Genomic DNA, 13,603 nt, shown 5'->3' with positions numbered 1-13,603 from the left:
GTCGTTGGTCATATAGAACAATGCTCAAGCACAAAAGGATGTAGCGAAAAAAGCAGTGGGCCAGATGCCCAACTACTGTAAAGCGTCTGCGACCATCTCGAGTATCTCTTTGACACTCTTCCCAGAGCTCTTCACGTCTTTTGCAATTGATTGCCATGTCGGTGAATGATGTGGCTCTGCGGCAATGCATTTATTCCTGACTTCTTCTCGATGTTCCTATAAAAAAGAAATCGTCAACGAAAGCCAGCAAAGAGGCAAGCATTGCGGGGCATTACCTCTGTTCCATGCTGCCTCTCAAACTTTAGCCACCAACCCCAAGAATCACCCAGATCTGGGTCAGTAGCAACAGCCCTTCCAAACCACTGTCGAGCCTTCTCAATCTTCCTCTCCTGCCAAAACAATCGCGCAACAGTACAAATGATGATGGGGTTATCCGCAGACTTCTTCAACGCATCAACGGACCTCGCCTTTCTCATCGGACGAGGCTCAGCCCAAATCGCCATTGACCATAACAAACCAGAGGTGGGACACTCTTGAAGACCACGAGCCAACATTGCCTTTGCTTGTGCAGTACCGCCAGAGCGTTCCTCAACACCAACAGCCTCAGCCCACAAAGTATCGTTTGCAGGGTTTACTAGACGTGCTTTCTCAAGCAACGCACGGGCTTTTATACTTTTCCCGTCTAGTTCCTCCAGCCGACTTGCCAAAATCCAAAGCGTGGCCTCTTTTGGACAGGCTTTGACACCAGCAGAGAATGAAGCACGAGCGCCAGGGTAATTGTTTTGGGATTGCAGGATCTGGCCTTGTACCATATAAAGCTTGGCAAATTTAGGGAACTTTTGCAAGGCAGCAGCTAGAGTCTCCAAAGCCATCGATAATTGATTTTGTTGGCGTTCGAACACGGCGGATTTCATCCAAATCTGAGGGATACAGAAAATTATGAGAAAAAAAGCGGAAGGAAGGAAAAAGCTTTACACACTCTTTCGGTGTCCGCTACTGTCCGCGCGCGTACTAGCAACTCTCGAGCAACGCCTAGCTCTCCGTTCTCTGCCTCCAACTTGACAGCAGCCAGCCAGATTTGCTCGCTCTCCGGATTAGCAACGAAAGCCTGTTCCAGAACTCGTCGGGCACCAGGAACATCACCCGCTAGCCATTTCTCTTTTGCAGCCATGAGCCAGAGCACTTCGGCCTGTGGACAATGATGGACAGCACGGCTGAGAATAGCGTCGAGACTGTCCGCTGACCCATGCAGTTTCTCCAAATCAGCCGCTTTTCTCCAGAGACTTCGTCGATCGGGGTATACTTTCAGAGCATAGGCTAAAACCGCACGAGCAGTTCCCACCATTCCTTTGCTTTCAGCGCTTTCTGCATCTCCAACCCAAGTATCCAATCGATCCTCCTCTTCAAGTTCCATCGCTATTGTCGCTTTCACAATAGCCTCACATGTTCGTGGGCTGCCCTCTGTTTCACATCGTTCTGCTTCCTTAAGCCACTGCTCCCTAGTCAACAGAACCTGATACTTTCGTAGCTCTCGGACGGCAAGCTGGATGGTATTGTCGACCAGTTCCAGCGCTTTCGCCTTCTGTTCTGGTGTCTTAGAAGCGCCAGTTGCTGCTTCTTGTTCCAGGAGGCGGCCAGCAGCTATCCAGATCTCGTGGCTTGTGGGAACAGCTTTACGGGCCTTATTTAACACTCCTTTCGCTCGTTCAGGAGTTTCAAGACGGGCTAGGGCTAACCACAGCTCAACGGATAGTGGTATGACTTCAACTGCTCGCGAGAGAAGAATACGGGCGTCTGTGGCAGATGATTCTAGGTTGACGGTTTCCTTCCAAAGTCGCACGGAATTGGGAATATGCTCCAACGCTGATAAAAGGTATGTGAGATTGATAAGATACGATGTCGGTTGGGAATCCTTGCCCTTCCGCAAAACACGCTTCTTGGCCTTCACGTCACCTTCCAGGTCAGCTGCAGCTAGCCAAATCTTTACGCTCTGGCCGACGTGCTGAACTGCATTTGCGAGTATTACTTTAGCATCGTCGTTATTCTAGATTAATGTTATGAAGATTAGTCTGAAACATAGGCTCCTGAAAAATCTAAATACTTACATGTAACCGGGCTGCTTCTAGCCATACGTCTTCACTCTTCGGGCACTGCTCGCACCCAGCCTTTATGATCTTCCGAGCAGCAACCATACGACCAGCATGTTCTTCCAGGCAGGCGGCAGCAATCCAACCAGGTGAGTGCTTAGGGTTCGACTTGACAAGGGAGTCGAACAGCATACGGGCGCGTTTGATATCACCAATTTCGGCATCAGACTTGATGATGACACTGTCCAGAGAAGTCAGGTAGCCCTTGGGGTCGACAGAAGTCGAGAAGCCCGATGAGGTAGCGGTACCAGAGATCTGTAATCTAGGTCAGAAAAATGAATCCTCGATGAAATATAACTTTACCTGATCTAGCTTGAGTGAAAGGATCTTGTCACGAGCCTGGCCAATTTCCACAAAATTCGTGAGGGTACCGGATTCCGCTGGCGTTGCAAAGCCGCCCGCCTATAATGAAAATGAAAACGTTATCAAAGAAAGAAGATCGGGGATAACGTACCTCTTGCTGTCTCGCGTCCAGGGAGTTCTCATACTCGTTTTTATTCCTGTCTCCAACAAAAACACTATCCGGAACCACAAAAGACCGCTCTTCCCTGCGTCTCTTCTTCCTCGTCAAGTTCCCTACTTCCGGTATATTCTCCCATTCCTCATCAGTGACAGCCGACAGCCCCCGTTTCAAATCCGCAAACTGTTGCTGAATCTTCGGCCGCTCCGCACGATGCCTTTCCAACTCCAACTTCTCTTGCGCCTCTCTGAAAAACGCGGAGGATGGGATGATGTCAGAAGAACGTGAAAAAACGTCAAAACTAACCAGAAGAGCACACACCTCCGCGCCTTCCGCCGTGAGTCCATAGCTTCGTCGACTTGTTCATAGATTTTATCGGCCTCCTCATCGTCCTGCTCGTAGGTTGTTCCGGCGAACAGACCATATTCGTTGTCGGGATCCTGAAACTGTTCTGGGTCAACTTCGACTTCCTCTCCGCGCTTAGCTTGTGCCTCGCTAATGTGGGGTTATTTTCAATGTTCAAAGATATTAAAATCAATTTGACGCACGCTATAACTTCGGCTGAAGGTCCTTCTCGTGCAGGACCGATATCAGATCGAGTCGTGAATCCAGACGCTCTAAGTTAATGTAAGGTGTTGCTCGTGCTTGTAAGCAATTCAGAACATACCCTCGACCAAGACCAGCGACGTAGGACGCCGGGGCTGGCATGGACAAAAAGGCTAACTTATTCGCTTTATTTGACGCCATCTTGAGAACGTGTTGCCGACGTCGAGGGAGTCGAGGAGAAAGAAAGAGATGGTCACACTGGGTAGTCACGTAACTCCTGCCACTTCTCTTTCCTTTCTACATACCCAGACATGACTTCAATAACGCGTAATCTACCCTGGTTCATCAAGGATCTTGGAATATCAATAGTAGGAAAGGTTCGTGTATCCTCACCACCAGCTGCTTTAAATGTGACAAGCGATATCTTTCAGGAATGCTACACGTCACTTGTCGAAAATCTCGACATGGGCGATGTTCAATGTATCAAATACTCTCTTTCAAAAGGCCTGGGGATCGGGATAGTTGTTGGAGGTTCCGTAATGAAAGTACCTCAAATCCTTCTAAGTGAGTTATGAGGCTTTCGAATTTGGCTTGCCTTGTAACAAAATTGTTACAGTTATCAACGCCCGTTCAGCGCGAGGCCTTTCGTTTTCATCATATATCCTGGAAACGCTCTCCTACGCGATAACTCTAGCTTACTCGTTCAGAAACGAATTCCCATTTTCCACATACGGGGAGAACCTGTTCCTCACCATACAAAACACAGTTGTTACACTCCTCATCCTCGCTTACGCACCATCCTCCCTTCGCTCAGGCAATAAAGCCCAAAAAATTGCAGTAGCCATCTTTGCTACCATTGCAACTGCCTTTGCCCTCTACGTGATACCCTCCCAAACACTTTCCCTCCTCCAAATGTCCACTCTCCCACTCTCCCTCTTCTCAAAGCTTCCCCAGATACGCCAGAACGCCCGCACACAATCGACAGGACAGCTCTCAGCCGTCGCAGTTATCGCACAAGTGGCAGGTTGCCTCGCGCGACTCTTCACAACCGCCACTGAAGTAGGCGACGCCATCGTCTCTGCAGGGTTCGCACTCGCGCTCCTCCTCAACATTGTACTCGGAGCACAACTGTATATGTATTGGGGCAAGAGCGACGTGACAGAATCTCATGAACTGGGAAAAGCACATGGCTACATAGAAGTAGAGAAAGTGAAAGAACAGGAGTCCCCCGCTCCAGCTGTATATGAACCCGCATCGTGGCAACAACAGACACCTCAGCAACGCGTAGCGACGCCGCCACCAAGAACGCCTTCGTCCGCCAGTGGAAGGAAATGGGCCCGGAAGGTGGATTAATTTGCTTTATTCTATTCAGACTGTCGAGTTGTAATTGTTAACTGATTGTGCAATTATTTTCCCTTTCAATCCCAATCTATTCGTTCACTGTCACTGCGTGCATCTGGACCACTTAGCCTTACACCGTTGCTGACATGGTCTAGGGGGTTTGGAGGCCCATCTGGCACGAGTCTCAGTTGATCCGAGTCGGTCGACATGCATCATGTATTCTCATGGATTACAAACTGCGATAAATTAGTGCAGAACCAGAAGCCGAAATGTATGTAGGGTTTTCATGCGGAAGGCTGGGGAAGAGATGCTCTCTTCATGGCAGCCTCTTCCAATTGTCTGTCTCGTTCCTGCTGGTCCAACTATCAAAGGCGCTGGTTAGAAATGTAATGAGAAGGGGAAGGTTCAAGTACCAAATCTTTCCAAGAGTGATCATGGGTTTGCTTTGAAATTAATGAGCGTCACAGGCACGGAATGAGCTGACTGTGTACACACCTCTCTTGCGGTTTCAGCACGCTTGCTCTGAGTCAGAGCCCCAGCAGCAATGACGAGTCCGATTGTCAAGCCTTGGGCCCACATACGGGCCTGAACAATCTGGGGAATCAAGTCAAAAAAGCTGAATTGCACCCGCCTTGACTAATAATACCTTCTGAGGGTAGGTTTGATATCTAAGAAAAATCAGAAAGGATAACAGGATGGAAGAGAAAGAAACACACTTGTTGCGCGAGATGATAGCACCAGCAAGACCTAAACTGGCAGCCCATCCACCAAGGATGATGCTATACTCGTGTCGTGCAGCCCAATCGCCCACTTTGTCTGTGAGCGTAAGCGATTGCCATCTTTTCTCATCCCGCAACTGTTTTTCATCGAGGATACGCACTCCTTCGCCCTCCCTATGATATCGCATGAGAGCAGAAAACCGAGACGGAAGAGGGCTGCACACCATTGGGATCTCTCGTACTCGAGACCACGGCGTTCAGCTTGGATAGAAAGGCAGGGCGCGACAATGATAATGATGCCGAGTGCTTTGAGAGAGAGCGGCAGGCGTCGGTAAGTTTCTACGTTGCGATGCAGGTAATAGGAAGCTGCCACAGCGGCGCCACCACTGACGACTGTGCCCTCCATAGCACCCCGGCGGACCGCCGCCGCATGTTCCTCCAGTTCTTGTTGGGTTGCACGGACCTAGTTAAAGACGTTAAAATGAGCAATGTATGGGTGAAGAAATGAAAGTGCCTTCATAGTTGTAGGTGATGTCTTGTGTCCGCCAAAACCCTTGCTTTTTATCCAGTCTAAAGCTCTGACATCATCTCAAATCCAGTTCCGTTCAACCTCCGATTCTTCCGATGCCTTCCGTCAACAACATGTAGATTGGTAAGTAATGTAGGAAATGAACGGAACGGAACAAAATGCAGGTAGCAACGACTACTACTGCCAAAAATATCAGAAATGGTCAACAGTAAAAGTCCATTTCCCAGTCTCTATATCAAAGCCTTCGAAATGTGTATCCTTCATATTCTTCAGCCGTTTCAGGTGCTTCACAGCACTCGCATGGCTGGGATCCTTGATCGGTTCCCTCGTCGCCTTGTCCGCTGGCCAGCATCGCTCCAATGATATCCTTGCCTTGACGTTCAACCCAGATCCTGGAGGTGGCTTGTCTACCTCTTCACTGTCAGGGTAGACACTGCACTCCTTGTCGTCAAACCGTACGACTTCCCCAAGAAGTGCACCAAGTTTAGGGAGACCGGTCAAATCGACAGGCTCCAAAAATGTGATTTCTCCATAGCCGACACGCCCGAGCTTGAGTCCTTCAAAGGCCGAAAGTTGGTCGTACCCAGCCTTTTTCAGCACAGCAAGGTCGGGTTTCACCCAATAGTCGCCTTCGTCCAGCGTGGTAGAGTCCTCAGCTGTTCCGTTCTGAGAACCTTGCGCCGCAAAGCGATTAGGGCTACGTTGAGGACGTGACACCGGCGTAGGCGATTCAATGACAGATGGAGCTACTAACGCAGCCGCCGCTTCCTTTTCTCGAGCAAGGACGCTCATTTGCGGGCTGAAAGTCACCTTCCCTCCCTTCATTGATCCTGGGCTTCCCGACTTGACAAACAATTCTGAAGGATCCACCTTCTTGTCCAAAATCACTTTTTTCACGCTCTGACGCCCTCCACTCCCAAGTGACGGGCTTCCGCTTCGCCCCAAAAATCCGTCGGGCCCAAGAGAAGACGCCCTGGTATCTACAGATTTGTTCAACGTCAAAGCATTGGCTTTCCCAGTGGTAAAGGAGGCGGTGAACGGGTTTCCCGTCGTGGAAGATGCCATTGTCGAAGATCCAAAGCCACGGAGCTTTGAGTTGGCAGGGGTGTATCCTAGCTGAACGCGGGGAACAGGGGAACGGGTGGGGATATCGACGAAAAATCCAGATTTTTTCTTTGGTTGAGATTCCAGGTCAATGAGCCGAGGACCTGGAGGCAGCATGGCGAAGATGGGCAAATTGGCTCCAATGGGTTGTGATATCGACGCAGTAAGTGTGCCCTGTGCGCCTTGAGTATTGGCGGAGGCATTGAAGGAACCCACAGGATTTCCCAATGTCGACCCAAATAATCCAATCGACTGACCCATCGAAGCTGACTGACCAAGAGGGGAAGGCTTGTTAAATAAATTTGATTGCTGATTTTGTTGGCCAAGAGTGTTTCCGAAAAGGGACTGAGTTGGCTGAGTCGCATTTTGTTGTTGGTTGAACCCAGTCGAGAATGATCCCTGAGGGGTAGCAGCTTTATTGCCACCAAACAAACCAAGTGCCCCAGTCGAAGCAGGTTGCTGCTGATTTTGTTGCTGGTTGTTGCCGAACAAGCTGTTTCCAAACAAACCTGTGTTTCCTTGCTGTTGGGTGGTTGAACCACCAAATACTTAGGCCATGGGTCAGAAAGTCAGAAAACATAGATAAGTGGAAAGAAATACATGGATTCGTAGTTTGAGCACCCTGCTGCTGTTGTGGCTGTTGATTACCAAACAATCCGGTGCCGCCACCGAAAAGAGATGGTTGTTGAGTTTGTGATGGCTGTTGCGGGTTCTGCTGCTGTTGCTGCTGCTGGCCACCGCCAAAAATTCCAAATCCAGTTGTAGGTTGAGTTGCTGGCTGCGTCCCAAACAAAGGCTTATTGGCAGTTGAGCCTGTTTTGATAATGAGAAAGTGATGAAAAAATTCTAAAAGGAACGACCTACCAAATGTATTTCCGCCAAACGCATTGGTTGTGGCCGGTTGCGTATTTCCGAAAAGACCCCCAGTTGTTTGTTGGGCAGGCTGTTGACTTTGTCCCCCGAATGCGGAGCCACCCCCAAAAGCACTGCCAGTTGTAGCAGCAGTAGTGCCTTGACATCAGTTAGTAAGCTAGCGACCACATATCTAGACTGGCCGACATACCACCACCACCACCAAACGCTCCGAACGCGGGTTTAGGTGCCGTGCCACCAAACGCTGAACCTCCACCAAACAACCCTGTTTGCTGTTGCGGTTGTTGAGGCTGCGTCGAGCCAAATGCACCTCCTCCAAATGCTGAGGTCTGCGCTGGTTGTTGCGCACCAAATGTAGTACCTCCGAACAAACCAGTCGTCGCTGGTGCAGGTGGTTGATTTGTCGTGGTATTACCACCAAAAGCGCCAAAACCAGTATTTGATGTCGTCGTATTTGCTGGGGCACCAAAAAGCGAGGGTTGCTGATTTGGCTGAGCAGGTTGCGTTGCGCCGAATAGACCGGTGGTGGGTTGTTGAGTGCCAAATGCTGCAGACTGACCAAAGCTGCCAGCCGTTTTACGACCTTGTGCATAATCTTGAACACGGAGTTCCTGAGAGTAAGGATTAGAAAAATTCAGAGAGAAAAAGACTTGAAAACATACCTCAAAAGAATAACCAGAGTAAGCAGGCATGCATGATATAGCCTGATATTGCGAGGTGACATTTTGGTCTTTTTCAGTGAAGGGCGAATACTGGGGATTAGAGGTGCCGGTGGTTACTGCAGGGGGAGCTCAAGTCCCGAAGTCAAACACCGTAGGAGAGTCGAAAATGTACGAGAACTGACCTGTCGTTGTTCCAAATCCAGTGGTCTTGTTTCCACCAAATAGATTGGTACTTCCACCAAAAGCGCCCGTCGTAGGTGCAGGAGCAGCTTGTCCAAAGAGTCCCGTGGCTGGAGCTGGATTGTTCGCAGGTGCCCCAAAAGTGCTCCCGCCACCTCCACCTCCAAACGCGCCACCTCCCCCGAACGCGCCAAAGCCGGTGGCGGGCTTCGCACCAAAAGCTCCCTGGGAAGCATTGGTATTGGTATTAAATGCTCCTACGAGCCGATGATAAGGTCCCCGTTCCGAAGTCGACAAAAGATACGCATACCGAAGCCAGTCGCTGGGGTGGTTGTGCTGGATCCGCCTAAATTTCCAAACATCGGATTCGCCTGAGGTTGCTGCTGTTGTGCTGGTTGACCAAAGGCTCCTGTAGAACCAAAGGCTCCAAGAAAGTTAGAAAGTCAAAGCATGAGTCACCAATAACGCTACTCACCACCCGTGTTGGTTGCACCAAAGCCTGTTGGCTGTCCGAATGCTGAGGGCTGTTGTTGATTTTGCTGCGGATTTGCCCACGAAGAGCCGACGCCGCCTCCTCCGAACATAGTGGTTATAAAAGCGTGAAGAAATTCGCGTTGTTGTCGTTGACCGCAACACTGCAGGAGTCTTGCCCAAACTCATTCAGACTCAGATCGTTTGACATCGCACGATCTCGTGATGCATTTTGGTTCCTCACGTGCCCATTTTTTTGCAATCTCCACCGCCTGTCCATTCGTTGTTGATTCGTCGTTCTCTCCTGGTATGCCTGACGGATCGCAGAAAACTCGCCGAATACCAACATTCAACACTCTTGTTAGGGAAAACGCGTTTAGAAACCCTCCAAAAGAAGGTTCAACTTATAGCATTCTAAATGAATTCGTTGCGCCTCACCTTGAATCATTCAATGCGTTATTTGACGACTCTGGTCTTCCATCTGGGGATGGAGATGGGAGAGGGCTTCTTTCCCTTGCGTTAAAGGACATCGGAGAGCGGGTTGCATTTGACGGAGATGGAAAAGTGGGCTCAGAGAGTGGACCGGACGGTTGGGGAAACAGAATAAGAAGTAAGCTGGCTATTTCAGAGTGTTTTATGGCAATTGATATAGTCCTGGAGTATGGATTGAGCAAGTTACCGTTGCGAGACCAATGGTCCCCGAGAAAGACAGGACCGCGAAGGAAAGGAAAGTCTTTCCGACTGAGGTAAGTTGTAAAGAATTACATTTCTCCTAGTGAAGATGTTTTGATCTCATCCATATTCAGGCTCGGGAACGCCTTACCTCGTATCGTGGGCGCATGACTGTCAAATTATGTTGGACCGACATTTCAGGTCAAAGACATGAAATGCCCAAGGACTGTGGTCTTTTACCCATCATGGTTCGGGTAAGCTTCTGCCTTATCATGACCTTGAACTCTGCTCTGATGCATCTCATAGTCTGTCCGTTGTAATTTGCGATCCATGTCGTCTGCCGAATTAGTGAAGCATCATGAAGAGCCTGAAGAATTTGGCGGCTATTTTGTGATTAACGGCAACGAGCGCTTAATTCGGTACCTCATTCTACCTCGACGAAACCATGTTATATCCCTTCTGCGTCCATCGTTCTCAAACCGAGGACCTTCCTATACACAATACGCTGTACAAATGCGTTGCGTCCGTCCAGACCAAACAAGCGTTACCAACACACTACATTATCTCTCGAACGGGAGCGCCATGTTGCGATTTAGCTGGAGAAAACAAGAATACGTGATTCCTATCATGCTTGTTCTAAAAGCTCTGGTTGGCGCCTCCGACAAGGAAATATTCGAGGGCGTGATAATGCAGGACTATGAGAATACCTTTTTGACCGACAGAGTCGAATTGCTTTTACGCAGTTTTAAAATGTTCACTATGCAGACCGGAGAGCAATGTCTGGAATACTTGGGAGACAAGTTCCGAGTTGTTCTCAACCTTCCTGAAGATTGGACGAATGCTGCTCAAGGTGCATGGCTTCTCAGAAAAATGATCCTCGTTCACCTGGAGACTCCACGCGAAAAATTTAGGATGCTTCTGTGTGTTCATTCCTACTGAATCGATGCCTGAAACTAACCAACTTTAGTTTTATGCTTCGAAAATTGTATTCCCTGGTCTCAGGGTCATGCTGCGCAGATAATCCCGATTCCCCTCAACATCAAGAAGTCCTGCTTCCTGGTAGTCTATATGGCATGATCATCAAGGAACGCCTGGAAGAAATTTTGAACGGAATCAGAATGGGCATCTCCATGGATGTAAGAAACGGAGTTGCCGTGGACTTCAACGACAGTAAGTGGTTGCTGCTATACTGAAAATCGGTATGTCTCATGAAAATTTAGAGCGCTATTTTCAAAAAGTTGTCTCAAAAGTCAACTTCGACATCGGCTCAAAACTCTCCAATTTTCTCGCTACCGGCAACCTCGTCTCTCCAACCGGGCTTGATCTTCAACAAGCTTCAGGATTCACAATCGTGGCTGAAAAGCTGAATTGGCAACGTTACATCAGTCATTTCAGATGCATCCATCGTGGTGCATTCTTCGCCGAACTCAAAACTACTACCGTTCGAAAACTGTTACCAGAAGCCTGGGGTGAGCACCTAACAAGATTCTACTTTTAGCTGATGCAAGCAATCCTACAAGGTTTCTTATGCCCGGTCCATACACCTGATGGATCACCTTGTGGCCTTCTCAACCATCTTTCACGTAGTTGCCGCATTACGACCACTCCACTTGCTGTTGCACACATTCCTGCCCTTCTTGCAGCGCATGGAATGACTCAAGTGTTTACCCCTACAATCGACGGGCGCAAGAATTTAAGTGTCCAGCTTGACGGGCGAGTAATTGGATGGGCTAGACCCAGTGTCGCTGCTCAACTCGCCACGAACCTTCGGATATGGAAGACGGAAGGGAAACATGAAGTCCCGTTAGATCTCGAGATTGGACTTGTGCCTGTCTCGAACGGTGGCCAATACCCGGGACTCTTCTTATTCTCAACCACAGCAAGAATGATGCGACCAGTCAAATATCTCGGCAATGGACGGGATGATCAGGTTGGGCCCTTCGAGCAAGTTTATATGAACATTGCGTGCATCCCTGAGGAGATCGAGGAAGCTGTGTCAACACACGTCGAACACGAACCAACGAATTTCTTGTCTATTTTAGCCAATCTGACACCATTCTCTGACTTCAACCAGGTACATGGTATACCTCACTTTCAATGAGCCTTTCCTGACCCTCTTGATTACTCAGAGCCCTCGAAATATTTATCAATGTCAGGTACGGATATACATTTTGCCACATGCGATGCTAATTCGACATCTAGATGGGTAAACAAAGTATGGGAACACCAGCCACCGCCCTTCAGCATCGAACAGACAACAAGCTCTACCGTCTGCAAACAGGCCAATCCCCTGTCGTTCGGCCAGCCTTGCACAACACATATGCCATGGACTCTTTCCCAAACGGTACAAACGCAATTGTTGCTGTAATATCATATACAGGCTACGACATGGAGGATGCCATGATTCTCAACAAGTCGGCGCACGAAAGGGGCTTTGGATATGGCACAGTTTATAAATCCCAAATCATCGATTTAAAGGAGATGCGTGGGGCATCTAAGTTAAATTCAGTTCCAACACTGCATTTTGGCCTTGGGAATGACATCCGAACGACAGGTGACAAACTGCATGCCTGCCTCGAGTTCCTCGACTTGGATGGCCTGCCTTTTATTGGGGCTCGACTGAGCTCTGGCGACCCAATTGCTGCTTATGTTGACGATACGACCGGACGAACGAAATTTGTCAGATACAAGGGTGACGAGCTGGGGTATATAGATGAAGTTCGTCTACTAGGTTTGTGGTCGTTGCCTTTCTGATTTCGCCTTCGTAACCATGTTCTGTAGGCAGCGATGCTGGCGACACCGAACTACAAAAGATTCACATTACACTGCGTATCACACGATCACCTGTCATCGGTGACAAGTTCTCATCTCGACATGGACAGAAGGGTGTTTGCTCACAGAAGTGGCCTGCAGTCGATATGCCGTTCAGCGAGAGTGGTATGCAACCTGATGTTATTATCAACCCTCATGCCTTCCCTAGTCGTATGACGATTGGCATGTTGGTCGAGAGTATGGCAGGCAAAGCTGGTGCTATGCATGGCCTTGCGCAAGACGCTACACCGTTTAAGTGCGTTTTCCATAAATAATCACTTGGAATGTAACTAAGTGATTGTGCTCAAGGTTTTCGGAAGAGGATACGGCTATCAACTATTTCGGGGAACAATTATTAGCTGCTGGCTACAATTACTACGGTAACGAACCGATGTACTCGGGAATAACAGGTCAAGAATTCGCCGCCGACATATACATCGGAGTCGTGTACTATCAGCGATTGCGCCACATGGTTCTTGACAAGTTCCAGGTCCGTACCACAGGTCCTGTCGATCCCGTAACCCGTCAACCCGTTAAAGTAATTTCTTTTCGATTGAGTGGCTCGTTGATCAGCTTACCAAAATCAAAATCAATAGGGTCGTAAACGTGCGGGCGGTATCCGCTTCGGTGAGATGGAACGCGATGCCCTGATTGCGCATGGAACGTCTTTCTTGCTTCAAGACAGATTGATGAATTGCTCAGACTACTCGACTGCGTGGGTATGTCGAACATGTGGGAGTTTGATCTCCTTAGGGTATGAGGACGTCACTTTGGGTGAAATGGTCGTTGGCGCATCAAAGACTCTGAAACCGTCAGGGCCTGGAGGTGAATATTGTCGAGTATGTAGAGCTGCGTCAGAAGAAGAGGACGAACGGGAACGGCAAGCGCTCGCCACCGGTCAGTACCTGCAACGGCCGCAGACGGACATCACCATCCCGATATCGTCGCAACATGTGCTCAATCGAGCGTCAAAAGGAGGTGACCTCGATGTTGTTGCAGTTCCCTATGTCTTCAGATACCTATGTGCAGAATTGGCATCTATGGGTATTGCTGTATCTTTAGAAGTCCGTTAGATCCGTTAAATCTTC

The 13,603-nt window shown here is 49.0% G+C and overlaps 5 protein-coding genes across 5 annotated transcripts; 2 read left to right on the top strand and 3 right to left on the bottom strand.

The window, feature by feature from the left end:
- Positions 1-72: 72 nt before the first annotated feature.
- Positions 73-3,354, bottom strand: LACBIDRAFT_323426 (uncharacterized protein; the record flags this gene model as incomplete). The annotated part of the gene is made up of 10 exons (XM_001876508.1): positions 73-216; positions 276-920; positions 980-1,863; positions 1,933-2,044; positions 2,106-2,402; positions 2,451-2,549; positions 2,602-2,854; positions 2,929-3,102; positions 3,156-3,224; positions 3,275-3,354. 10 exons carry the CDS (start codon positions 3,352-3,354, stop codon positions 73-75), a joined length of 2,757 nt encoding a protein of 918 aa, XP_001876543.1.
- A 110-nt stretch (positions 3,355-3,464) lies between these two features.
- On the top strand, positions 3,465-4,506 carry LACBIDRAFT_231097 (uncharacterized protein; the record flags this gene model as incomplete). Its single annotated transcript, XM_001876968.1, has 3 exons — positions 3,465-3,530; positions 3,585-3,717; positions 3,770-4,506. The coding sequence occupies 3 exons, from the start codon at positions 3,465-3,467 to the stop codon at positions 4,504-4,506; spliced, it is 936 nt and encodes a 311-aa protein (XP_001877003.1).
- A 272-nt stretch (positions 4,507-4,778) lies between these two features.
- Positions 4,779-5,733, bottom strand: LACBIDRAFT_311516 (uncharacterized protein; the record flags this gene model as incomplete). The annotated part of the gene is made up of 7 exons (XM_001876507.1): positions 4,779-4,856; positions 4,908-4,937; positions 4,990-5,088; positions 5,141-5,162; positions 5,211-5,387; positions 5,438-5,676; positions 5,728-5,733. The coding sequence occupies 7 exons, from the start codon at positions 5,731-5,733 to the stop codon at positions 4,779-4,781; spliced, it is 651 nt and encodes a 216-aa protein (XP_001876542.1).
- A 201-nt stretch (positions 5,734-5,934) lies between these two features.
- On the bottom strand, positions 5,935-9,145 carry LACBIDRAFT_311515 (uncharacterized protein; the record flags this gene model as incomplete). The annotated part of the gene is made up of 8 exons (XM_001876506.1): positions 5,935-7,394; positions 7,447-7,659; positions 7,711-7,857; positions 7,910-8,330; positions 8,382-8,509; positions 8,564-8,818; positions 8,872-8,985; positions 9,037-9,145. The coding sequence occupies 8 exons, from the start codon at positions 9,143-9,145 to the stop codon at positions 5,935-5,937; spliced, it is 2,847 nt and encodes a 948-aa protein (XP_001876541.1).
- A 196-nt stretch (positions 9,146-9,341) lies between these two features.
- On the top strand, positions 9,342-13,588 carry LACBIDRAFT_246569 (uncharacterized protein; the record flags this gene model as incomplete). The annotated part of the gene is made up of 15 exons (XM_001876967.1): positions 9,342-9,504; positions 9,535-9,642; positions 9,693-9,778; positions 9,839-9,958; positions 10,011-10,624; positions 10,672-10,874; positions 10,925-11,173; positions 11,225-11,778; positions 11,834-11,860; positions 11,907-12,439; positions 12,490-12,771; positions 12,825-13,053; positions 13,112-13,279; positions 13,316-13,412; positions 13,482-13,588. 15 exons carry the CDS (start codon positions 9,342-9,344, stop codon positions 13,586-13,588), a joined length of 3,540 nt encoding a protein of 1,179 aa, XP_001877002.1.
- Positions 13,589-13,603: the final 15 nt, after the last annotated feature.

The sequence above is a fragment of the Laccaria bicolor genome, genomic scaffold (assembly GCF_000143565.1).
Source record: "Laccaria bicolor S238N-H82 LACBIscaffold_4 genomic scaffold, whole genome shotgun sequence".
In the NCBI taxonomy this organism is placed as follows: domain Eukaryota; kingdom Fungi; phylum Basidiomycota; class Agaricomycetes; order Agaricales; family Hydnangiaceae; genus Laccaria; species Laccaria bicolor.
This window is presented reverse-complemented; position numbering and strand designations above follow the sequence as displayed.